Source organism: Phyllobates terribilis, unplaced genomic scaffold, assembly GCF_046119375.1.
Source record: "Phyllobates terribilis strain yellow unplaced genomic scaffold, ASM4611937v1 Scaffold_1__5_contigs__length_1240528914, whole genome shotgun sequence".
Classification (NCBI taxonomy): Eukaryota; Metazoa; Chordata; class Amphibia; order Anura; family Dendrobatidae; genus Phyllobates; species Phyllobates terribilis.
The window spans coordinates 449,928,731-449,956,561 of NW_027362761.1; the positions used below are offsets into that span (position 1 = coordinate 449,928,731).

General features: G+C 42.7%; 1 protein-coding gene across 1 annotated transcript; it reads left to right on the top strand.

Annotated features, from left to right (window-relative positions):
* Positions 1 to 4,017: 4,017 nt before the first annotated feature.
* GLRX (glutaredoxin) lies at positions 4,018 to 27,596 on the top strand. The gene is made up of 3 exons (XM_073655017.1): positions 4,018 to 4,325; positions 25,972 to 26,092; positions 27,485 to 27,596. The coding sequence occupies exons 1-2, from the start codon at positions 4,119 to 4,121 to the stop codon at positions 26,083 to 26,085; spliced, it is 321 nt and encodes a 106-aa protein (XP_073511118.1). The 5' UTR covers positions 4,018 to 4,118; the 3' UTR covers positions 26,086 to 26,092; positions 27,485 to 27,596.
* Positions 27,597 to 27,831: the final 235 nt, after the last annotated feature.

Sequence of the window (27,831 nt, forward strand, 5' to 3'; positions counted from 1 at the left end):
ATACAAGACATAGTTTTGATGCCTTCAGTGTGAATGTACAATTTTCAAAGTCATGAAAATACAGGAAAATCTTTAAATGAGAAGATGTGTCCAAACTTTTGGTCTGTACTGTATATATATATATATATATATATATATACACCGCTCAAAAAAATAAATGGAACACTCAAATAACACATCCTAGATCTGAATGAATGAAATATTCTCATTGAATACTTTGTTCTGTACAAAGTTGAATGTGCTGACAACAAAATCACACAAAAATCATCAATGGAAATCAAATTTATTAACCAATGGAGGCCTGGATTTGGAGTCACCCCCAAAATTAAAGTGGAAAAACACACTACAGGCTGATCCAACTTTGATGTAATGTCCTTAAAACAAGGCAAAATGAGGCTCAGTATTGTGTGTTGCCTCCACGTGCCTGTATGACCTCCCTACAATGCCTGGGCATGCTCCTGATAAGGTTGCGGATGGTCTTCTGTTGGATCTCCCCCCAGACCTGGACTAAAGCATCCGCCAACTCCTGGACTGTCTGTGGTTCATCGTGACGTTGGTGGATGGAGTGAGACATGATGTCCCAGATGTGCTCAATCGGATTCAGGTCTGTGGAACGGGCAGGCCAGTCCATAGCTTCAATGCCTTCATCTTGCAGGAACTGCTGACACACTCCAGCCACATGAGGTCTGGCATTGTCCTGCATTAGGAGGAATCCAGGGCCAACCGCACCAGCATATGGTCTCACAAGGAGTCTGAGGATCTCATCTCGGTACCTAATGGCAGTCAGGCTACCTCTGGCGAGCACATGGAGGGCTGAGCGGCCCCCCAAAGAAATGCCACCATTACTGACCCACTGCCAAACCGGTCAAGCTGAAGGATGTTGCAGGCAGCAGATCGCTCTCCACGGCGTCTCCAGACTCTGTCACGTCTGTCACATGTGCTCAGTGTGAACCTGCTTTCATCTGTGAAGAGCATAGGACACCAGTGGCGACTTTGCAAATCCTGGTGTTCTGTGGCAAATGCCAAGCGTCCTGCATGGTGTTGAGCTATGAGCACAACCCCCATCTGTGGAGGTTGGGCCCTCATACCACCCTCATGGAGTCGGTTTCTAACCGTTTGTGCAGACACATGCACATTTGTGGTCTGCTGGAGGTAATTTTGAAGGGCTCTGGCAGTGCTCCTCCTGTTCCTCCTTGCACAAAGGCGTAGGTAGCGGTCCTGCTGCTGGGTTGTTGCCCACCTACGGCCCCCTCCACGTCTCCTGGTGTACTGGCCTGTCTCCTGGTAGCGCCTCCAGCCTCTGGACACTACGCTGACAGACACAGCAAACCTTCCTGCCACAGCTCGCATTGATGTGCCATCCTGGATGAGCTGCACTACCTGAGCAACTTCTGTGGGTTGTAGAGTCCGTCTTATGCTACCATGAGTGTGAAAGCACAACCGACATTGAAAAGTGACCAAAACATCAGCCAGAAAGCATTGATACTGAGATGTGGTCTGTGGTCCACACCTGCAGAACCACTCCATTATTGAGGGTATCTTGATAATTGCCAATAATTTCCATCTATTGTCTATTCCATTTGCACAACAGCGTGTGAAATTGAATGTCAATCAGTGTTGCTTCCTAAGTGGACAGTTTGATTTCACAGAAGTTTGATTTACTTGGGGTTATATTCTGTTGTTTAAGTGTTCTCTTTATTTTTTTGAGCAGTGTATATCGCCAATTCTGCTATATGTCCCTTATCCCGGGCCCAATCCTGGTATATATATCCCCCATCCTGGTATATATGTCCCCCGTTCTGCCACTGTTCTTTAATTTATAGAAGAAAATAAACCATTATTATACTCACCAGGAGCATACATAGAAGTTATGGGGCTCCATCGAAGAAGTATAATGCTCCCTCCATAGTCCTCCATATAGTATAATGCATCCTGTAGTCCTCCATATAATATACTGCACAGCCCATAGTCCTCTATAAAGTATAATGAACAGCCCATAGTAATCCATGAAGTATAATGTACCCCCATAGTCATCCATAGTAATATAATGCACCCCCATAGTCATCCATAAAGTATAATGCACCCCCATAGTCATCCATAGTAGTATAATGCACCTCCATAGTCATCCATAGTAGTATAATGCACCCCCATAGTCATCTTATAAAGTATAATGCACAGTCCACAGTCCTTCATATAATATAATGCACCACCATAGTAATCCATAAAGTATAATGCACTGCTATAGTCATTCATAGTAGTATAATGCACCCCATAGTCATCCTATAAAGTATAATGCACCCCATAATCATCCATAGTAGTATAATTCACCACATAGTCATCCATAATATAATCCACCCCATAGTCATCCATAGTAGTATAATGCACCCCATTAGTCATCCATAGTAGTATATTGCACCCCCGTAGTCATCCTATAAAGTATAATGCAGCCCTATAGTCATCCATAGTAGTATAATGTACCCCATAGTCATACTATTAAGTATAATGCACCACCATAGTCATCCATAGTAGTATAATGCACCCCCATAGTCATCCTATAAAGTATAATGCACCCCATTAGTCATCCATAGTAGTATATTGCACCCCCGTAGTCATCCTATAAAGTATAATGCAGCCCTATAGTCATCCATAGTAGTATAATGCACCCCATAGTCATACTATAAAGTATAATGCACCACCATAGTCATCCATAGTAGTATAATGCACCCCCATAGTCATCTTATAAAGTATAATGCACAGTCCACAGTCCTTCATATAATATAATGCACCACCATAGGCATCTATAATAGTATGGCCACTGATTTAAAAAAACAAAAAAATACTCACTGTTCCATCGCTCCCACAACGCGCATGTCCTCTTGTGCAGCCGGTAGCTGACTCCGACGTGCGACGGTAGTGTGTGCCGTCATTGCCATGCACCTGGTCACATGCACGCCGACGTCAGCTGCTGGCCTCTGATTGGCCAGCTGCATGTATTGTGATGCGTGGATTCACGCGCCGCAGCACACTTCAACTGTATGTGCGTCCGAGGACGCACATCCAGTTGAAGCTTTTGCTGTTGTCGGCGGGCCAAGGCCTTCACCCGCTGGGCCCCGGACCCGTCAGGTCTGGTCGCAGCGGCGACCGCTGTCGTCACGCTGCTGTGTCTGTAAGACATGGGGGGACCCATCAAGTTTTACCTAATTGAAGCAGTTTCAAGAAAAAAATTATCTTTTTCCTAAAGCGGCTTTACTGGAAGTTGTGCCATCGTTTTTGCAGAGGTTTTACTACCGACGTCTTTTTTATGTAATTTATACTATAACAAGTGAGCACCTTTCTAGCGGAAGCTGTCTGGAGAGTGAACATGCTACTTCTAATTGCTTCATGGTTTCCGAACACTGAAGCGGTTAAAAGTAGTAACAAAAGACGGAACATGTGCACAGTAATGTCGTTTTTTCCACTGCTGTGCATGGTGTTCATTTTATGCTGCGGGTTTGTGGCGCTTTTTCATGCGGGCTCCAGACGTAATCTGCCTGAAAAAGACGCTCCAACTTTTGTATCACATAATCTATGAGCTATTGCTTGGCCACATTTATAAATGAGATTTTTTTTTTAAAAAAATAGCAATTTTTTTAAAGCAATCTTACTCCATTAGATGGACAGCACAAAAATCGGAGACATTTAAAAGATATTTTTAAATGATTGTGATGGATCAAATTTATTAACTGCTGCAACATGTTGAGAAATTCTTTACAAATAACTGCAACCTTGTCGCCAGCGAAACTAACTTAACAAATACAGCACGTGATTAATTTTCCCCTTAGTATGCATTTGCATGTAGCAAGCGATGACGTAGCATTATTAGAACTGTGCTGTGTTACTTTAATTCTAATTCATCATTACAGATGACTTTTTTTTAAGCAACGACCATTCTATTATCTAAGTGGTTTAACAGGATGAGCTGGAAGCAGAAAGGACAGTGTTAAAAAAAAAGAGAATGAACTGAGCAGGGTATACATCCACCCACCGCCCTCCCTCCTCCTACTGGACTCAGTTGCACAACCCTATTTTCCCTTCACTTACAACTGACTTGTTAACAAAGGACTTCTCCTTCTTCAACAATGGCTCAGAATTTCGTACAGAGTAAACTTTCTGCTTCCAAAGTCACCATGTTTGAGAAAATCTCATGTCCTTTTTGTGTCAGAGCAAAAGGCATTCTGCAAAAATACAAGTTCAAGGAGGGACATCTGGAAATCGTTAATATTGCCACTCTGGATATAATGGACAGTCTGCAAGATTATTTTCTGCAGATCACTGGAGAGAGAACGGTGAGTTCACTGTGATGTACCAAACGCTTAATATACATAATACAAGTTCAGGGCGCATTTTAACCATACACTTTCCAGGTACTAATTTGCATTGTCATTCATTTCTAGTTAAATGTCCACTGGTGCATACAGTATACCTGCCAGGAAGGGTGTGTGCTTGTATTTGGATCACACACAAAACAACCAACGTATCAAATGTTTGCATAAGGCAGTCGGAGACATTAATATCAGAGCCGAAGTGCAGACCCAGAATTATTTTCCTAATATTACACCGTTTGTGATTACATCCCGGCTTTACCACGACAGACAGATATAGTAACAGTCTATTAAAATCAATCACACTTTGCATTTTTTCCGTAATGCGCTGCTTTTCATCCGGTCATTTTAGAATGTTATAGCTTTCTCTTTTTTTTTTGTCTTCGCATTTTCTAGACTTGGCCTTTTTCCTAATGTCCACAATAGCCAAGAAGAGTAGAAATGCCATAATCAAAAAAAAGCTCTGGCACTATGTAATAACTAGGGTGTTGGCTATAAATACGGTATTATTTTTAGAATGTTGCGCTGCTCATTATGAATGTCTCTCCTGTAATAAAAGCAGCACAAGCTCTAGGCCAGATCTAAATTAAATCTTAGAGATGAGAAGACCCCTTTAAGAAGTTGTAATTCAGTTTAATATATTTTTTTCTCGAAGGCAGGGTCGAATGACTTTTGCCCTGGTTACAATATGTGAACGACGCAGTTCACACAGACAACACAGTTATGTTACAACTATGACATCACAGCAAGCAGGGCAAAACAGTAAGCAATTAGATGAAAGCTTTGTCTAGTGCTTTTCCTGTGGCCAGCGTCGGACTGAGGTGCCAAGGGCCCACCAGTACCCAACTCCCGGACCCCACTTTTCAACTACATAAAAATGTGACATTATGCTCAATCACAAATTTATATAACAATGAACTTGATAGATAGTTAAATGAATAAGATGCTGCCTTTGTCTGTACATAGTGATTCAAGTACATCGTGCCAAGTGCTGCTCATATAAGAGGGTGGTGGCTCACTCCTGCACAAGGGCCCACCGGAGGATTCTCCTGTGGGCCAGTCCAAGCCTGCCTGTGGCACTAAGGCTGGGTTCAGACAGCTATATGAAAAATCATCCATTTTTCATAAAAAAAAACAACAATTTTTCAACCATATTGTCATTTTTATGTCTATTTTTGAGAACCTTTGCTATATGTTTTTATACTTCAACAATTTGAAAATTTTACAAGGTCATATATAATTTCCTATGTTAGTAATTGCATTGGATCAGTTAAATTGTGTCTGTATGACATTTGTTTTTTCAACATCCATTGAGTTTAATGGGCAAGTCTAATCTAAAAAAAAAATGGATTAGATACTATAGTGCACGCTGTGATTTTTTACAAGTAGACCATTAGTCCCTGTATACAACCGTTCATCTGAGGCTAGGGTCCAGAACCATCATCAGGGCATTATTGGTGTTTGGGGCCCGGTGAGCAGAAGCAAAGAGGGGGTGCCCGGACTGAGGCAGCACAGCCGAACCACTGTATAAATGGCCGGACAGACTGCGTGGCACGCTGGGGCCCAGGCTAATTACTTTGATTTATTAAGCCGTGGGGCCTCAGTCACTACTTACATTGTGTAGCCGCAGCGGATGGGGTCGGCCGCATCTGACATCAGTGAAATCAGACGCTGCCGGCCTGCCCTCTGTTCCACCCCGAGCCCTTGTGCCGCCACATTATATGCAGGAATTGAAGTCCTGAAAGTGATTATATAAAGAGTATTTTAAATTTTTAATAAGTTAGAGTAAATAAGGCCCTATAAGTAATAGATGGGGAAGGAGGGGAGGAGGATTGGAGGCTTATCACGTTGAAAGAAGGAATGACTTCAACTGCAGAAATCATGAGGGTGCCGCACCCCTCGGTGAACACAGACCATAAATAAGGAAAAAAAGAGTAGAACCGGCACATCCAACCAGGAGATATAACAGGAAAAAAAATTATTTGAAGCAAAAAGTTAAAACATGGAGATAAAATCAGAAACCTCAGGGGAACCCTAATCTAAATCTAATCCTAAGGAAACCCTGAGGTTTCTGATTTTATCTCCATGTTTTAACTTTTTGCTTCAAATAAAATGTTTTCCTTTTATATGTCCTGGTTGGATGTGCTGGTTCTACTCTTTTTTTCCTTATTTAGAGTAAGGCTCTGTCAAAAGAGTCTACCTTGTCGTGGTGGCAGGCTTAAAAAATATTTTGGCCACAACAAAAGCTGCTGACTATGTATGTGATATGGTTTGATGGGAACTGTTAGGTTTATTTCACACGTCAGTGTGTCCGGTACATGTGGTGACAGTTTCCATACGTACCAGAGACACTAACACACGCAGACCCATTCAAATGAATTGGTCTGCGCACATGTCAGTGTGTTTCCACGGACCGTGTATCCGTATTCAAGTCAATGGGCCTGTGTAAACACATACCGCACGTGACACGTACCAGCGCTTGGGAAAAATCCATATACTCACCTGACCCCACTGTAATCCATGCAACCACTCAGCAGAGGAGCCAGGGAGAATGACTCCTGCAGCGAGCGGCCCCTGAGCTGTGCTCAGCGAGTGGTGTCCTGTCACTCACTGAGAGCAGCGGAAGTCTGGGACCCGCTCGCTGCAGGATTCATTCTCCCCGGCTCCTCTCCTGAGAAGTTGCATGGATTACAGCGGAGGACACTTAGGACAGGTGAGTATATGGATTTTTTAAAATTTTATTCTTATTCTTACAGGTTGACACTGCGGGAACAGACACTACTACCCTCATCATTGTCCCTGCTGGTGCTGATCGCAGCGCTGGCAGGGAGTCTATGATGAGGGCAGAGTTCAGTACCCGACACTTGGGAACAGCGCTAACTGTACACTGATTCCCAAGCGCCTGTACGTGTGATACTGAAGTGGCACACGTACAGGTGCACACGTACACTGATATCTCTGGTACCAGAAATATCCGGACGAGTGAAACCGGCCTTAATGTGTGATTGGTGAGGACATGGTGAAGAAGTGGAGTTTTTCAAAGAGTGGGCGGTGGGACTGTGGAAAGATCAAGGGGTGGAGGTGCATCTGGGATGGAGCCTGGGCGGAGTCTCAAGGGGGCCCGAAAATTCCTGGTGGCAGCCCTGCTAGGGTCACATGACAGTATTTTCTTTCATACGAGAGAATCAGGCAGATTATGCTGACCAAACTCTGATCAGAGTTTGATCCTAATGTGATAAGTGTTGTCAGATTTTCTCAGATGAGGAGAAAAAAAGTTTTTTCTCCATTCTGTCAGTCTGTGAAAATCGGACCACACTCAGATGTCATCCCAGTGGAGTCTGATTTTTTTTTTTCCCATAAACTCATTTACTTGCATGGCTGAGTGCGTTCCGAATATTGGATGCAAATCAAGCATGCTGCGATTTTTTTTTTATATTTATTTATTTATTTTTTACCTCTAACAGACTCTGTGGAAAAAAATCTGACATTTGCATAGACTCATAGAATAACATTGGCCCGAGTGCGATCCGATGTCTTGTTGGATTGCACTCAGACCAAGGATATGCTCGTCTGCACGGGTCCTAAACTACCCTATTCACTTGCATTGGTCCATTAGCTATCTTTGTGTGCTCCATTTAGCATAGAGAGAGCAGATGAACCAAAAATACACTAGTCTTAACGAGTCCTAAAAATGTTAGTGCTCATGCAGATGGCATAGTCATGTGCCTAGAGCCGCCTGTCCAGCATTGCATAAAGACCAATTGACTCCCTAGTTAGTAGCTGAATAACCCCCACGTACATCCATACAGGCTACATTGGGTGCAATATCTGAAGTGCCATACCAATTTTTTGGGGAAGAAATACAACTAAAAAAACTTGTGTATGCCCAAGCATGAAATCAGAAGTATACAGATGATCAGGACTGGGACTAAAATTTATCCTTAGCATTTGTAAGCACACAGGCCCATGCATTCCCCCCACACACAATTCCTAGTTCATTTTTCCATCTTGCCCAGAACAACGCAACTTCTTCCAGGCAGGACTCATCTGCAGCATTTACAACAAAGATACATTTGACTTGTGACATTTTCAGCACCGTCCCCATCTATTCCCAATCTGCACAAACTCCTCATCCTATTGATAACCTCGTGCTGCATAATACGTCCCTATTACTGCTCCTGCTGTGTGGCACAAAAACAGTGCTCCTATGTGCCCTTAGATGGTAAAATTGAACCCTAGATAATATTAATGCTCTGCGCAAGTGCCCTAGAAAATAGTGTCCACATTTTTCCCCCTAGAAAGTATTTGTCCCATGTGCACCTTTAACGGTCACAATACCTACCCGGAGTTCCCCTATAACAACAGGACTTCTTAACTGCCTATTTATCATTTAATAATATCTCCTGAGTTCCCCCATGTACAGCTTTCCTATATACAATATGATGGGCCCACAGTTCCACTATACACAGTATGATGGGCCCCAAGCCCCCACAGTATAATGTACCCTCTCCTCCCCTATACACAGTATGATGACCCCCAAATTAGCCCTAACACTATATAATGCCCCCACACTGTATAATGGCCCCTACAGTAGTTCTCACATTTTATGAGGCCCCTCCTCCTCCACAGCCCCCACATTACATAATGAACTGAACACTGTATAATGGCGCAAATAGTAGACCTCACAGTTTATGAGCAACCCCTCACTGTATATTGGACCCCACAGTATCCCCCCAAAATGTAAAATGGTCCCCACATTAGTTACCACTCTCTACAGTAGTCCCCACAATTTATGATGGCCCTCACACTGTATAATGGACCCCACAGTAATACTCATACTTTGGGGGCTTCTGTGGGGGCCATCATACAGTGTGGGGGTCCTCAGATTGTATAATGGCCCCACAGTATAGCCCACACTATAGGAGGGTCTCGCAATGTATGAGAGCGCCCAACAGTAGTCCCCACATCGTATGATGGACTTCACAGTAGGCCTCAAACTGTATAATGGTCTCCACATTAGCTCTCACACTGTATAGCGGCCTCCACAGTAGTCCATACACTGTATAAAGACCCCCACAGTAGCGCCCACACTGTATGAGGGCCCCGTCAATAACCTCCACACTTTATTAGAACCTCCCACAGTAGCCACAACACTGTATAACGGATCCCCCACGGTAAACCCCACAGTCACACCACAAGTACTAATTAAAATTAAAAAAATCATATACTCACCTAATTCAGGATCCTGTTGAGTCCACCGGTAAACCACAGGCGGACCAACGCATTGACGTCATCATGCCTGCACACGCACATGATGTCAGTGTCTTGGCGTGGGGACATCATCGCGCCATAGTGTCCCCATCTCATTCAGTGCATTACCTTGCCGTTCTGTAGATCACATGTTTAAAGAAAATCTGTCAGTAGGATCAACTCTTCTAAGCTGTCTATATGGGCATTTAGGTCAGAGGAAGCTGAATAAAATAATGCCTTGATATCTGCAATCTGATGTCTTATTCCAGAGAAATCCACATTCTTATATGGGGAAGATGTTTCCTTGAAGATCACTCTGCCTCCAGAGATTATTTTAAATAAAGGGGGAGTCACCAGTGTGAGACAAGTAACTAACACAGAACAAGAGAAATTAAATTTGTCTTCTTGCAAACACATTTTTTGCTGATCACTGAGCTCTGCTGTAATGTAACAAAAATTGCAACCATCTGCCTGTGAGACTGAAGCTGAGAGGAACCTGCAGATCTGTCAGGTATAATCACACACAGCTCTGCAGTGAGATCAGGAGAGCATAGAGAGGCCATTACATGTTTCACACTGGTAACTCCCCCTTCTATATAAAATAATCTCTGGAGACAGAGTTATATTCCAGGCAACATCCTCCCCATAACCTGGAAGAGGTCATTCATATAAAGTGATAAGATGATTTATCAGCAACAAGGCATCTGATATGAGCCATACAGGTATCACTCTAATCAGCAGTCTATAACCTGTATGCACATATTAATTAGATAGGTCAAATGTGGTGACAGATTCCCTTTACAGCAAAACCAAAGAAATGGGCCAGAGCATATGTTGATATGCAATGTGCTGTGCATTTTATCTATATAGCTTTCCACGGGCAGGTGTTTAAATAGTCAGATCTGGTTCTGGCTCTGCTTCTATTTTGAGGTCTGCTGATGTGATAAGAAGCAGTGAATTCCCTGAAGAGCCCTTGTGGGATGTGCCATTGGTGGGGAAAGACTGCTAGGCGAGATCAAGCTTAACCAAATTGTGCTGGAAGAATTTCAGGGGGAGTGACTTCGGGTGCTGGACCTGATCAGGTGACCCACGGGAAAGACTTCCTGGATATAAAAGCCCTGTGCGCCAAATTGCAGGCAGATTTGGTGCCGAGCAAGAGAGTAGAGCAGATGTGCTCCGGAGACGCCACTGAGTCCAGTGTGACAGGCCTCAGTGGGAAGTCTGCACCACCCAGGTGCCAGTCACCACCTGGCAAGATCTGGATCCCCTGCAGGAGAACTCCAAGTTCTGCCTACGTTAGTCAGAATCAAGATCCATGCCCTGCGCTGGGCAAGCCTCTGAGGCCGGTGTCGCCTGTCAAGAGCCGAGGCCTAGTCCTCTCCGCCCAGGGTCTAAGAGTCTTCCTCTGATGGTCAAGCCGAGAAAAGTCGTGTGGAGGAACAGCACGAGTGAACAGGGCCGTCACTTCCAACTATCACTTATGGTACCTGAGTCGGCTATAACTAGGATTTCAAGTTGGGAGGTGGCCGGTTTGTTCGCGGAAGGCTCAACGGTCTTTGATAGACTGTCAGAAAGAGACTTGCAGCCTAGCGGGAAAAACCTGTGATCCCCGCTAGGGCCATATCGGGAAAAAGAACTTACGTGGTGACTCCCACAACTGGGTGCACCACCTTTGTGACGAGAACATTACTGTTAATTAGTTAAAGACTTTCTTTGCTGTTTCAAGCTTACCGTTCTTAGTTCTACTGTTGGTTTGCCTTATTGCTAACACCAATTGTTTAAAGTCATTGCTGTATATACTCTTTCCGCCACATGGTCTCTGTGCATTGCATCTTGACACCTGTATTACACTGACACATAGCGAGGTGAACTACAAGAGGTTGGGTCCATCCTCATTGGGTACACCTTATCGCAGTGGGATGGCTTTTATGCTTTTTTATCAAAACCGTGTCGACTAAGAATCCTGTGATATTGACATGTACTATTATTTTTTACTTATTTATTTACTGCAGGGTATTTGCATATTTTGTTTGTGTCCTAGGTTCTCACAGGCTTAAAGCAACCTCCGGTATACTAAATCGGCAGCGATAGTGCAGGGAGATCATGTTTCTCTGCTCTACGGTAGAGCTTAACTATATTGGCGTGCTGCGCTGTTAAGAGTGGCGTTCACTCCAGATGGGCCCCTCGGCCCTCTGGAAGCTATGCCACTGCATGTTTTTATTTTTCTGTATATTGAACTGGGTGAGGACTTATTTGTGCATGCTGACCTTTCATCTTTAACCCCATTTTGGAAACTCCATCTCTCAAGAAATTCATCTAGGTGTGTATTAAGCATTTTTAAACTTCAGGTGATTCACAGAATTGTATAACATTAGGCTGAATAAATTAAAAATTACCATTTTTTTCCACTAAAATGTTGCTTTGGCCCGAAGTTTTTAATTTTCAGAAGGGGTAATAAGAGAAAACGAACTTTACAATTTGTTACACAATTTCTCCTAAGTACACCAATACCCCATATGCAGTCGACAACTACTTGTGAGGCACAGTCAGGGCCGGCTCCAGGTTTTTGTGGGCCCCGGGCGAAAGAGTCTCAGTGGGCCCCTTTAACACATACCACGATTCATGATGCATAGATACCGAAGAGAAATATATATATAGTACAATGCAAAGATTTCACTTCTTACATTACATGAGTGATATCTATTGTAAATTCCACAATAGCTCAGAAACCAGCGAATCGCTCCACACAGTATACTGGCCCCCATAAAATGCTCCATACAGGAGACTGGCCCCCATAAAATGCTCCATACAGAATACTGACCCCCATAAAATGCTCCATACAGGATACTGGTCCCCATATAAAGCTCCATACAGGATACTGGTCCCCATATAACGCTCCATACAGGATACTGGCCCCCATATAACGCTCCATACAGAATACTGTCTCCCATATAATGCTCCATACAGGATACTGGCCCCCATATAATGCTCCATACAGAATACTGGCCCCCATATAACGCTCCATACAGAATACTGGCCCCCATATAACGCTCCATACAGGATACTGGCCCCCATATAATGCTCCATACAGAATACTGGCCCCCATAAAATGCTCCATACAGAATACTGGCCCCCATATAATGCTCCATACGGAATACTGGCCCCCATATAACACTTCATACAGGATACTGGCCCCCATATAACGCTTCATACGCAATACTGGCCCCCATATAACGCTCCATACAGGATACTGGCCCCCATATAACGCTCCATACAGAATACTGGCCCCCATATAATGCTCCATGGAGGATACTGGCCCCCATATAACGCTCCATACGGAATACTGGCCCCCATATAACGCTCCATACAGGATACTGGCCCCCATATAACGCTCCATACGCAATACTGGCCCCCATATAACGCTCCATACAGGATACTGGCCCCCATATAACGCTCCATACAGAATACTGGCCCCCATATAACGCTCCATGCAGGATACTGGCCCCCATATAACGCTCCATACAGAATACTGGCCCCCATATAACGCTCCATGCAGGCTGTTCCCCACACATAATGCCCCACGCAGGCTGTTACCCCCACATATTGCCCCACACAGGCTGTTCCCCCACATAATGCCCCCTGCAGGCTGTCCCCCCCATATAGGATGCCATCCGCCCTTATAATGCCCCATGCAGGATAACACACACCCCCCTCCTTATAATGCCCCATGCAGAATGTCACACCCCCTCCCTTATAAAGCCCATGCAGGATGTCACCCCCCCTTATAATGCCCCATGCAGGATGTCACCCCCCCCCTCCCTTATAATGCCCCATGCAGGATGTCACACACACCCCCCTCCCTTATAATGCCCCATGCAGGATGTCACACCCCCCCTCCCTTATGCCCCATGCAGGATGTCACCCCCCCTTATAATGCCCCATGCAGGATGTCACCCTCCCCCTTATAATGCCCCATGCAGGATGTCACACACCCCCACCTCACCCCCTCCCTTATACTGCCACAGGCCTCCATACAATAAAAAAAAATCAAATACTCACCTCACGTCTCACCTGCTGCCACTGCTCCGGACTCCAGCGTCACCGGCCTCATCCCGCTCTGCGCTGTGACTGCTCAGGAGAGAGCGCGGTGTAAAGACGTCACCGCGCCCTCTGACCTGAGACGTCACAGTGCAGCAGCCGCGGAGGATGCAGGAGCTGCTGCGGAGGCACGGGGAGGGGTAAGTATTGTGCCGGGTGCGGGGCCCAGAGCAAGCGGGGGGGGGGGGAGCAGGTGCTGACACCGCTCTCCTCCGCTCACGGGTCCCATAGCGCGCGGGATACCCGACGGTGAGGGCCCCCCCCGCCTGCTCAGGGCCCCGGCATTTGCCCGGGTGCGCCAGGTGCTGATGCCGGCCCTGGGCACAGTGGAAAGCTCAGAAGGGAAGGCATGCCACATTGGAGTACAGATTTTGCTAGAATGATTTACGAGTTCCATGTCACATTGACAGAACCCCTGAGGTGCCAGAACATCAGAAACCTCCCATAAGTGACATCATTTTACAAACTAGGGGTGCTGTGAGCTATTGACACCACATGTGCCTCACAGAATTTTATATCATTGGGCGGTGAAGAAAGAATAATTAAATTTTTACCACTAAAATGTTGTTTTAGCCCCAAGTTTTTAATTTTATAAGGGCTAATAGGAAAAAATTTATCTCAGTTTGTTGCAATTTTTTCCTCAGTGTGCCAATACCCTACATGTAATGCTCAGAAGGGAAAGAGCATCATATTATAGTGCAGATTTTGTTATTATGGTTTGCGGGTGCCATGTCACATTGGCAGAGCCCCTGTCACATTGAGGTGCCATAACAGGAAAACTCACCCCCCTCCCCATAAGCAACCCTATTTTACAAACTACACCTCTCAATTCATCTAGGGTTGCAGTGATCATATTGACACCACATGTGTGTCACAGAATTTTATACCATTGGGAGGTGAACAAAAAATAATTAAATTTTGACCACAAAAATTTTGTTTTAGCCCCACATTTTACATTTTCACATGGGAAAATGGGTAAAAATGGCACCAAAATTTGTCACACAATTTCTGCTGAACGAGGCAGTACCCCACAGAGTACTGCTTAGCCACATGCCGAGACTTGGCAGGGAAGGAGCGTTATTTGACTCTTGGAGAACAATTTTTCATAGAATAGTTTGCGGAGTCCATATATAGAGCCACTAAGTGCCAGAAGAGCAAAATCCCCCTCCCTTAAGTGACCATATTTTTTAAATTACACCCTTTTGGAGTTTATCTACAGGTGTAGTGACAGTTGACTCCATGGGTGTTTTCCAGAAACAAGCAGCAATGGTATGTTGCTGAGTGAAAATGGCAAATCTGCCATTGTAGTACCTGTACATTGTAGTGCCCGTACATTGCAGTGCCCAAATGTAATGCAGGTGCCGGAATGCAACGCACGGAGACACAAGGCGAGAACAGTCAGAGATGAATATAAACAGTTTATATATATATATATATATATATATATATATACATAACAGGTATTCTGAACAAGGGATTGGCTACAAGGGTAATGAACAGTAATTTGAAATATTAGCAAAATACGAAGTCTCTCAAAGTAATGTGGTGCCCTCAGTCATGGGGGACACCACGTGAGTTCTTTAACTCTGCATAGGGCCCTAGCGGGGGTCACCGGTTATTCCCGCTAGGCCAAAAGTCTTTTCCGGACAAATTCAATTAGATCACGTTGAGCTTCTTTAACCCCAACCGTTCCCCTCCCAACCTGAGTACCTAAACCCAATTGGCCCCGGTACCATGAGTGAACAGTAGAAGTGATGGCCCTGTTCACTTATGCAGCTCCTCTGCTTTCACTGGCGTGACTTTCCTGGGACAGCCGTCTCTCAACTCCTCTCTTCTTTGCTGTTGGAGGCAATCTCTCAAGCCTTGGGTAGGGGGGTCCAGACCTCATCTGTCGGCGGGCGACGTCGGGTTCCGCGAACTCACTCAGCACTGCAAGCAGGCTCCGAGTCTCCTCAGCAGGCACAGCACTCGGGTCACATCTGTGAGGGATCTGGAGCTCTTCCATTGGCGCCCGGCTGTGGCACCTCACAGGCCTCTGGCTTAGGCCTGCCACGCGGGGCTTCTCAGCACGCAGAGAACACGTCTCCTCCTCTCTGCTTCTTGGCGCCAAAAACTCCTCAGGCTTGGCGCGCTGGCCTCTTATCTCCAGGAACTCCTTCCTGGAAGTTACCTGATCTGGTCCAGCGTCTAAATCTGCTCTCTCTTCAACTTCTCCTGTATATCTTGGTTCCGCTTGACTGTGTCTGGCCAGCAGATGGCAGTCTCTCTCCATCTTTGAAGCATCATATAAGAGTTCTCTTAAAGGCTCTCTTGCCCCTGCTACACATACATTGTGCCCAGCTCGTACTTCTGGAGACATGCACTCCGTAAATTAAGTGGGCTCTCATCACTGCAGAAATGACAAACGTGAATGATAACTGTGGTTTAGGCATACTGCTTTGGGCTCAGAAGGGAGGGGGGCATTAGGATTTAGGAGTGCAGAGTTCCCTTGATTTTTTTTGCGGGGATGAGGAGCCATTTTGCTTTTACAGAACCTTTGTGATACCAGTAACCTGGGAGCCCTCTATATTTCCATTAACAGATGATGGACCTGAGTGGGGACTTTCTTTTTATGTGGATTGAGTTGAAGCTTTTGATGGGAACATTTTTCATCAAATTTTGGATCATATTTATCCTATGCTCTATGCTGAGCACTTACATTGGGGTTTCCATCTTAATCTCCAAATGACGTCATTCAGATGAAACCCCCGACAGGTCCATTCACTATAATCAGTGTCCTTCTTTTCAGACGTACACAAAACTGTGGCAGACCGCGCTTTTATGCATGCCTAAAAAGACAGACACTGCTGAATCATAGGCCAGACAATGTCCACAGTGCTCCATCTGCCTCATTATAGGGAATCTTCCACCGGTTGTTCCGAATCACATATTTCAGTGATTTACACGGAAACCCCGGAGTAAACACTCAGAGTAGAGCGCAGGATAAATGTGATCAGAGCCTTACTGCAATCTTTGGGAGTCAGAATGAACAAATCAATAGCAAGTCAAGAATAGGCTTTATTTTTTTTTACACCGTTCCTCTTGCAGTATAATTGATTATACATATTTATTCTTTGGGTCAGTGCGATTATAGCAATGCCAGATTTATATATTTTTTATGTTTGGCTTATCTCAAACTAAAAGACACTTTTTTGCGGGATGAGTTGACTCTTTTAATGGTACCATTTTTGGGCACATAACCTTTTTTGATTGCTTTGTATTCCGATTTTTGAGAGGTAGAATGAACAAAAACCAGCAATTCAGGAATTTTTTTTTTTTTTATGCCGTTCTCTGTGTGGTAAAAGTGATAAGGCAGCTTTATTTTTCAGGTCAGTATGATTACAGCAATACCACATTTATATTATTTATGTTTTGGTGCTTTTACAAAATTATAAAAAAAATAATTACTTTTGGATTTCTATATTCTGAGAGCTATAACGTTTTCATTTCTCTGCTGACTGAGTTGTATGTTTTTTTTCTTAGCAGTACAAGATGACGTTTCCAGTGATACCATTGTTATTTACATACGACTTTTTGCTGGCATTTTTTAGGTGATATGATGAAAAAAGAATAATTTTTTGACACGTTTTTTATAATTTTTTTTACGGTGTTCACTGAAGGGGTTAACTAGTGTAACAGTTTTATAGTTCAGGTTGTTCCGGATGCGGCGATACCAAATGTGTACTTTTTTTTGGTAAATTTTTGTTTTCACATAAATGTGTATTTATTAGTATAATATTTTTTTCATTTTTTTATTTAGTGAATTTTTTTTACATTTTTTAAAAAATGGTTTTACTTTTATACTTAGTCTCTCTATGGGACTTTAACTTTCATTACTTTGATTGCTGGTATAATGCATTGCAATGCATCAGCACTGCAATGCATTATACCGGTCAGTGCTGCACTGACAGAAGCCTCTTAGACCATGCTCTCAGCTAACAGGCTTGCTTGTAGTTAGTAGGCCCGGATGTCGTCATGATTAGTGTTGAGCGAATTTGTTCGGCATTTCAAATTCGGGTTCGTGTTCGGGGTTCTGGCTTCTTTGTGCCAAAAAATTGGCTCCGCCCACGAACATCCCTGATTTGCCACGCTGTCACGCAGATAACATCTGTGTGACAGCGTGGAAAATCAGGGATGTTCATGGGCAGAGCCAATTTTTTTGCCGCAAACAAGCCCGAACCCCGAACACGAACCTGAATTTGAAATGCTGAACAAATTCGCTCAACACTAGTCAGGATGACTTCAAGTTGCCATGGCAATGATCGAGCGCTCGCAATGACGTCGCGAAGGCACTAACCGGTAGTGAGAAGGAGCCCCCTCTCCTAGCCTCCTAAATGTTGCGGCAATTAGGGGTTTAATTGGCCTGGGGCGGCGCAATCACCACTCCTGGCATTGACAGCCGGGTCTCAACTATTACTTACATCCAGCTCCCGGCGGTGATCGCACGGGTACAGCTCCTGTGCCAGCACGATCGTCATGACGTAAGTTTACATCAAAGGTCATGAAGGGGTTAATGATTTTGATCGCTCTCTTTTGTATTATTTTAGGGAAATTCAGCATCCGGTAGACAGCAATCCTGGCAATTTTATTTTTTTCTTTATCAGTTTAATAAATAGTTTAAAGGGAATCTGTCACCAGGTTTTTGCCACCTAATCTGATAACCGCATAATGTAGAGACAGAGATATTGATTCCGTCACTTTTTTTTTTATCAGCAGTGAATTATCACTAGAGGACAAGTAAACCTACTGCCATGATTAATCCTAAGAGAATCAATAGAATAATAATCTTCGAACCAAGCAACCACAGCAATAGTAAAAATTAATAAATCCTTTATTTGTGAATCAATATTTAAATAACATGACAAAACAATAATAAAAAAGAACCTCACACTGTGAGGGACAACAGCAGATAATTAATTTATAATGGTAAATATCTCCTCAGACAAATCGTTGAATGAAATATGCTAAACAGACTGGTAGAAATGACCTAGTTGTAAGCAAACAAGAAGCAAGCACAGAAACTAGCTGCTATCTATGAAACATAAGGGGTAGTCATTGTTATGCAATCAGAAAAAAGCTTATTCCCAGTGTAAAGTGCATAGTGCTTAAACATGTGGTAACAGGGAAATAGCAGATTACAATACATATGCAGAAAGAGCTGCTCGGAGGCTAGTGCATGCTGAGACATAAGTCCCTCCACTCCAACGCACGTTTTGTTGGGGCGGAGGGACATATGGCCTGACGTCACATGCCGATTGACATGAGAGGTTTAAATCCCTCAGCCTTGTGAGCAGGAGTAAGTTTTCAGCTGTAACGCGATATTGCGCAGGACACAGCGCCATTATCTATACTTTCCTCTCACTTGCGATCTGGTAACCTTAACATGTCTTGATGTTTTATCTTTGCAGTACCCTATTGTAGTGGGAGGCTTCCAGACAACTTGGGATTCCACCATACAGAGTCTATTTTGTAGCAGATTTAACTCTTCAGAAAACACTTTTTTATTTTTGACCTCTGAGTGTTTGCTATATTTCTATTCACCCTCCTGTTTAGTATACTCACGATTTCACTTGATATTCCATTGAAGGTGACCGCTGCATCTTGCTTGTTAAATCTCCTTGTTTTGGGATATAACAATTTCTTATTTGAAGTGTGGTCATGTCAATATTTTTACAGTGAGAAAAAATATCCTTCTGTGTGCCAGGATCTGAATATGTATTAGACTGACCGTTATTTGTAAAGACAGATATTGTCCATAGCCTGTGAAGTGAAATGTCATACAAATATGAATCCTACAAGATATTTATATCTATTTCCTAGTGAATTATATAATTATGTATTTTGACAATAATTATGTATGTTATCTCGTTCCTTATACTGTATTTATTTGTTTTGGCACACAGAGTTTGAAAAAGACCCCTATTGTAGGGTCAAAACCTCACGATTTATGGATGGCTTTATCAAATAAAAATCTTTTTCTTTGTAAATCTGAGAGTGCCAAGTATCCACCCATAGTTAAATCATATTAGTAAGAAAAGCAGACAGCTGTGAGCTAATGTTATTATTCTGGGAAGGGGCTATTATCTATAAAGGTCCCCAGCCTATTAATAACAACACACAGCTGTCTGCGTTTAAAAGGAGGAACCAAAAAAATGACATGGGGTCCCCCTATATTTAATAACAAGCAAAGTCCATATATGCAGACAACTGTGGGCTGATATTAATAGGCTGGGAAGGAGCTATGGATATTGGCCCACTCCCAGATAAATAACACCAGCCATCAGCCACCCCAGAAATGGCACATCCATTAGATGTGCCATTTCTGGGCCTTAGCCTCAACTCTTCCCGCTTGCTTTGGTGCTTTGGCAAGCAGGGTAATGGTTTTTGGGTTGATATCAGTTGTTTTATGTCCGCTGACATCAAGCCCAGGGATTAGTAATGGAGAGGCGTCTATAAGACACCCCCATTATTAACCCCATAGTCAAAAGTAAGAAAGACACACACAGAAAAGTCCTTTATTTGAACAAAACACTGCCTGACAAATCCCTTCTTTTAACCATTTATTAACATAAAATTAAAAAATCAAAGTAATCCCCACCTGTCCTCCGATAATCCATAATGATGCGGTCTTACGGTGATCCCCGACTCTGCTCCATCCAGATGCAGTGCAGAGCGGTGACATTAGTAATGCGAACGCTCAGCACGGTGTTGGGCACACACTGACAGCAGAGTGTGAATCCGACTGCTGCGATGTCTTCACTAAGTTTATAGTAGTTCATAGCCGATGAACTGCGGTAACCTTACTGAGGTCACCTAGGTTCAAAGGTGTGATATTAGAATGACTTGTAAAAAGATTAATTTTTATTAGTGTTTACCATGTTAGAACCAGAAATGGTGCAGGATTGAGTGAGGGACGTAGACTCTAGTAAAATACAAGCGAACAGGTAAAGCATAATTCAGTAGTCTTAATGTAAACTTATTATGAGTAAATAGTCTTAGATATACTGTACATACAAAACAAATTTGACAATTTCTGGCAAGCAGCAAGCATACAGTAAGGTGACTTAGTGTATGGAAAATTAAAGTGCAATGTGCCCAAACAATTAGCCTAACTAGATAATTTTATTGCTGCAATATTTTTCAACAGTTATATTGTCAATTTTATATTGAGTTTGTGTTGATGACACAAATAATTTATTTAAATCATTGCGGACTCTAAATTTTTAATGTCTAGAACTAGAGTGCGTGTTGCAGGATGTGGGTAATTCTTAATCTACCGCAAGCAGGTGCCAACTGGAGAGTACCACTGCTAGCTGGTTTTTATTACCATTGCCCACAGGTTGCAAAAACATGCAAATCAAAGTATCATGTGATGCAGGTATACATACAAAAACAAATATAACAATTTCTCCTGGCAAGCAGCAGCATGGTTATCAAAAATAGGGGGGCACCCCACATCGTTTTTTAAAATTATTTATTTAATAGGTTGAAGAAAGCTAAATACCCTTTAGCGAAACATGAAAAGCACTAAAGGGTGCTAGTTTATTATATGTAGGGGGCTTGTGAAATGATATGTCTACAGGATATCTGTCTATCTATTTATCTATCTATCTCTCTTTAGATAAGATTGCTTTATTAGTTTTGTAAACTAGCTTTAAATTACATAGAGAATTACAGTATGTAAAAGATGTTAAAAACTCATTGTATACGGATTGCGTACGCATGTCATGCGGATGCTAGGTGAGAAAAATCGCACACTCGCATGACACTCGTCCTAATTTTCTGGATCAACATCGGAGCGATTTTTTTATTTGATTTTTTTTAATGTATATATATACCGTATATTCCGGCGTATAAGACGACCTGGTGTATAAGACGACCCCCCTACTTTCCTGTTAAAATATAGAGTTTAGGATATATTCACCGTATAAGACTACCCCTTTTCCAACGCATACCAAACACCGGTAAAAATTAAAAAAAAACAGATTTGAATTTAACATGGTCCTTTTTTAATTTAAATTCTTATGACATGCAGGTATATAGCAGGAAAACTGTCACTCATAAACATATTAAAATAGGGGGGACCCCACGTCATTTTTTGGGGGGGTCCCCCATTCTAATAGCTAGTAAAGGCTAGGTATTCAGCTGGGGGCTGATATTAGTAGCCTGGGAAGCTCCGTGGGTATTACCCCCTTCCCAGACTTCAAACATCTGCCCCAGCCGTCTGCTTAACCTCCGCTAGAGACTAAAATGATGGGGGATCCCACGCCAATTTTCTTTTTAAAAAATCCTTTATTTTAACACTAAATGACAATTGAGGGGTTAATAAATATGCAGTCCCTAAATTATTATTAATTTTGTAATTAATTTTTCCCAAAAATGTTGACGTGGGCTTCGCCATATTTTTGTGTCCAGCCAGGTACAGCAGGCAGGAACGGGCTGCCCCCAACCACCAGCTGCCTATTTGTACCTGGCCAGACACAACAATATAGGGAAGCCCTTTTTTTTTTAATTATTTCATGAAATAGTTAAAAAAAAAAAAGACGTGGGGCTTCGCCCTATTTTTGTGTCCAGCCAGGTACAACTAGGCAGCTGGGGGCTGGAATCTGCAGCGCAGGGAGGCCCAAGCTTTCTGGTCCCCCCCCCCCCCGCTGCAAATTGCAGTCCGCAGCCACCCCAGAAAATGGCGCGTTCATAGAAGCGCCATCTTCTGGCGCTGTACCCAACTCATCCAGGGCCCTGGTGCGGTGGCTCACTGGGTAATAAAGGGGTTAGGGCCAGCTTGGCATTATCAGCTGGCCCTAAGCCTGAAATTCATGGGGTCACGCCAATATTAGACATGACCGCCATGAATTTCTAGTAAAGTAATTTAAAAAAACACAACACCCAGAAAAAAGTCCTTTAATTGAAATAAACACACAATTTTTTAATGTTCTAAATTAAACCATACTTACCGTCACGCCCATTCCAGCTGAAGCCAACGATCTCCTGCAATAAAAGTAAAATAATAAAGCAACCTCATCCTTACCTCTCCATGGTTCCCAGGACCGGTCCAGCTCTGCTACATCGAGATGACAGGCTGCACCGCAGCAGAACGCTGCCATCCAGCCTGTCATCCCGCAGACACTGAGAAGCGCAGGCATGCTTGTGCTCCTCAGTGTCTGACTGTGGCGGCATCCAGATGAGCCGAGATCATGTCCAATGAACTCGGCTCACCTCATGCACGTCACTGACAGCGTGGGAAAATTCTCCTGCTCCCCGCATGCGCAGTAGAAGTTTCCCACGCTGTCAGTGACGGACGTCCAGGAGGTGAGCTGAGTTCATTGTCGGCTCATCTGGATGCCGTCACAGCGAGACACTGAGGAGCGCAAGCATGCCTGCGCTTCTCAGTGTCTGCGGGATGACAGGCTGGATGGCAGCGTTCTGCTGCGGTCCCGCTTGTCATCTCGATGTAGCAGAGCTGGACCCGTCCTGGGAACCATGGAGAGGTAAGGATGAGGTTGCTTTATTATTTTACTTTTATTGCAGGAGATCGTTGGCTTCAGCTGGAATGGGCGTGATGGTAAGTATGGTTTAATTTAGAACAATAAAGAATTGTGTGTTTATTTCAATTAAAGGACTTTATTCTGGGTGTTTGTGTTTTCTTTTAACTTTGACTATGGGGTTAGTAATGGGGGCGTCTTATAGACGCCTCTCCATTACTAACCTGGGATTGATGTCAGCTGGCATTATAAGCTGACATCAACCCCAACCCTATTACCCCACTGCCACCGCTACAGGGCAGTGGGAAGAGCGAGGCTAAGTGCCAGAATTGGCACATCCTATGGATGCGCCATTTCTGGGGCGGCTGACGGCTGGTGTTTCTAGCCTGGGAGGGGGCCAATATTCATGGCACCCTTCCTGGGCTATTAATATCAGCCTCCAGCTGTCTGCCTAGCCTTTGCTAGCTATTAAAATAGGGGGGACCCCACGTCATTTTTTTGGGATCCCCCATTTTAATAGCTAGTAAAGGCTAGGTATTCAGCTGGGGGCTGATATTAGTAGCCTGGGAAGCTCCGTGGGTATTACCCCCTTCCCAGGCTTCAAACATCTGCCCCAGCCGTCTGCTTAACCTCCGCTAGAGACTAAAATTAAGGGGAACCCCACGCCAATTTTTTTTTAAATAAATCCGTTATTTTAACACTAGATGACAAGTACAGTAATCAACACTGTCACTGTACTTCATAGATATGTGACTGACATGTTTCTATCTATCTAATCTATGTGTGAAGCTCTATTCTGTCTGTTATAAATTGTCGGGTACAGATGCTGAATTGCCGGCCGGCTTTTTTAAAGAGACGGTGCATGAAAACACTAATATTTGTTTTAATAAATCCTTTACACTAAATGACAAGTACAGTAATCAACACTGTCACTGTACTTCATATATATGTGACTGGCATGTTTCTATCTATCTAATCTATGTGTGATTCTCTATTCTTTCTATTCTAAATTGTCGGGTGCCAGCTTATGCCGCTGCTGAATTGCCGGCTTTTCATATATTGTCACAGAAGCGATGCGAACTTCCCTGCTCCGGACATAGCGCAGCGCTTCTGTGACAAGTGAAAGCTGTCGGCACAGAAGCCCTGCGCTGTGTCCGGAGCTGGGAATACGCAGCGATGTGTCAGTTTCAGCACAGAAGCGCTGACTGTCTGGACCTACCGCCGCCGTATTTTAACTCCCTCCACCTTATATTAACTCCGACATGGCAGGGATACGGCCACGGCAGCTTATTAACACCCCCAGAGTATCCCCGCATGTCAATTTCTGAAAGTTCAAAAGCATTACCGGCGTATAAGACGACCCCAGACTAGACAGAAGATTTTTCAGTCTTCAAAAGTCGTCTTATACGCCGGAATATACGGTATATGATCGTGTGACTCCAGCCTAAGAGAAACATATGCTTCACTTCTGCATTCTACACCCACTCCTGGTTTTGGCTTTAAATACTAAGGTAAAAAACTCACCAAATACTCAGTGTGCATGTGGCCTAAGGCTACGTTCCCATGATGAGTTTTTGGTGAGTTTTTGATGTTGCAGATTTTCTTCACCATTTCTGCACCATTAAGTAAAATAGGTTACTTTTTTAAAAAAATATGCAGTGTCAAAAATCCACCAAAAACTCATCTTGGGGAACGTAGCCTAAAGGTTCTAGAGATAAGTGTATAGACAATATGCCAGAAAAACTCTATTCCTAGAGCACACCTCAGACTCCAAAATGTAACAAAATGACAAAACCTAAAACAATGTGCCACCAGATGTGTCACAGTCCTTAACAAAATAATGTAAAATTTATAGGGAAGAGTTTTTGAAATATAAATATTGTGTTGCATTAATATAATGGAAGCAACATGGAAATAAAAAAAGAATGCTTTAAGAATCTGTGGCCAAAAGATTGTGTACACTTTAATACATCTTTATTAGGGTTTTATCGCATTACACTGGCCCACTTAATATGCATCAGAAATTAATATACCTGGACTAATACATACAGTGGTGTGAATTTTGCAAAGATAAATGGGCCAAAATTCGTCCAGAGTGTTGTAAAAGACTCATTGCCAGTTATCGCAAATTCTTGACTGCAGTTATTGATACTAAGGGTGGCCCAACCAGTTATTAAGTTTAGGGGCAATCGTTTTTTCACACAGGGCCCTGTAGGTTTGGATTTCTTTTTCTCTTAATAATAAAGACCTTCATTTAAAAACTGCATGTTGTGTTTACTTTTGTTATCTTTGTCTAATATTTAAATTTGTTTTGTGATCTGAAACATTTAAGTGTGATAAACATGCAAAATAATAAGAAATCAGGAAGGGGGTAAACACTTTTTCATACCACTGTATGTTCCTTTTAAGTTATAGTATTAGGGCCTGCCAGCGCAACTGAGGTTCTAATAATCTGAACTAACGGCATCATAAGGACCTATGAAATGTGCCTTTATTACTCTTGTATAAAATTAGTCTTAGGCCCATTCACATGACAATATTATGCATTAGTATTTAATAACCAAACTTAAACAGGGAAACATATGGAAAGATTTAGTTGTCTTCCATGCTTTGAACCCAATGCTGAAATTTCTCATTGGAATACTTGACCTAAATGCTGCTGGGTGAAAACAGACTTAGATAAGCAAATATTAAATGCTATGCCATACCTGAATCATTCAATGTTTTATTTTTTTCTCAAGGTACCTCGGATATTCATTGGAGAAAAATGCATTGGAGGTTGTTCTGATCTGGTACCACTAGATGGCAGTGGAGAGCTAGAGAAAATGCTAGTATCAATTGGAGCCCTGGACTAATGAAATGGTAACGGTTACAGTGGCATTTATGGGATCTGTAAATTATGTTTTTCCATTACTTTTGTCTTTCTTAATTAAATATTTTTCTATAATGTTCTTTTAGGTAAGTGCACTGATTAAATAAGAATTCAGCTTACTTCATTACTTATTTATGTCACATTAATATGGGATATTTAAAGGGCGCCTGCCACATGCTTTTGGCACTGTGATTAGTTTAATAGACCAAAAGCTTTTGCCACGCTCCCTTTAACCTATTCGCACCATTTTTTCATTTTTATGCTTGTCTTTTTTCATCCTCATCTTCCAAGAGCTATAACTTTATTTCTCTTGTTGACTTCGCCTAATTAAACCTTGTTTTTTCCAGGACGAGTTGTAGATTTAAATGCCATCACTTAAGTTATCCTATAATGAAGTGAAAAATGTACAAGAAAATTCTTTGTGGAGTAGAAAAGTAGAAACCCTCCCCCACACACACACACTATTCTGTCACTGTTGCAGTTTTCATTTTTATGGTGTGCTTTATAATGACATGTTCACTTTATTGTGAAGAATTATATTAATGGCAAATGTATATTTGTTAAAATAGAAAAAATGGCAACATAAACCAAATTACTTTTTTTTTTTTTAGTCCAATAACTTCTTTATTTTTTAGTTGATGGGGCTGTGTGACAGCTTCTTCTGAGCCGTGTCTCCATTGTTGGGGGGAGACTAGGTGACTGAAAACAGTAAATCAGCTTGTTTTTTTTTTTACAGCGTGCAGGATGAATATTGTTATATTTTGAAAATTTGTCGTAGATGCAACTATTCCAGATATGTTTATTTTTTATTTACATTATAACCAATTAACTTCAGTTTTTAAAAAAACCCACTTATTTTGCCATTTTTTTTTTTTTACATATTCTTAGGGAACTTGAACCTGCGGTTACTTGATCATTAAATGGCTGATACAAATACACTGTAATAGTTCTGTATTGCAGTGTATTGTAATATCCGTAGTCTCCTATAAAGCACTAGATTAGAACATATAGATGCAGCGACATGTGACCTTCAGTAGACCCCTGACTGCCACAACTATGCTGTGGCACCCACCTTCTATCTTTCTATTGACCAATGCATCTACAGGGTTAACCTGCAGCTAACTGCACTGATGCCGGTCACAGCAGTGTCACAGAGCTGACATCTACCATGTATGGAGCTGGCTCTGCTCCTGAACCCACTTCAAAAACTTGCATTCAGGATGTAACGCATATATATACATCACATTCCCAGAAGGGGTTGACTAGACAAACTATGGGTTATATGCTTTTTCTTTGTATGTACAGAATTGAATTACAATATTTAAATGTTGCTTTTCATTGGGATATACTGAATGCTGATTTACTCTTTTTTTTCTTTACAGAAAGAGGTTTCAGTCCAGATTCCGAGTGTCAAGTGACCGAATGATACCATTTAAAATATTTATTGGATTTTACCAAGCTGGCATTAAATTAATAAAGGCCATTCCATAAAAATGTCCTGTTTGTTAATCTTTTAATGTGCAGTAATTTGTGTTAAATAGACATTAAAGTGCAGAAAATATTCTCTAAGGTTCCAGGATTCAAGATCCATTCGGGGTCTAGAGCAGAGGTCAGAATTCAAGCTCAGTGTAAAGAGTCCAAGCAGAGACCAAGCCACGAATTGGTGCACCTAGCGTAACATCTCAATATCATCAGTGACTGGCACTGAACTCCGATTAAGCAATTAAGT

Bases quoted from the DNA above. Each gene is read 5' to 3' on its own strand.
- GLRX (XM_073655017.1), top strand. From the start codon at position 4,119: ATGGCTCAGAATTTCGTACAGAGTAAACTTTCTGCTTCCAAAGTCACC. The intron at 4,326-25,971 runs GTGAGTTCACTG...TTTTTTCTCAAG, and splicing joins AGATCACTGGAGAGAGAACG to GTACCTCGGATATTCATTGG.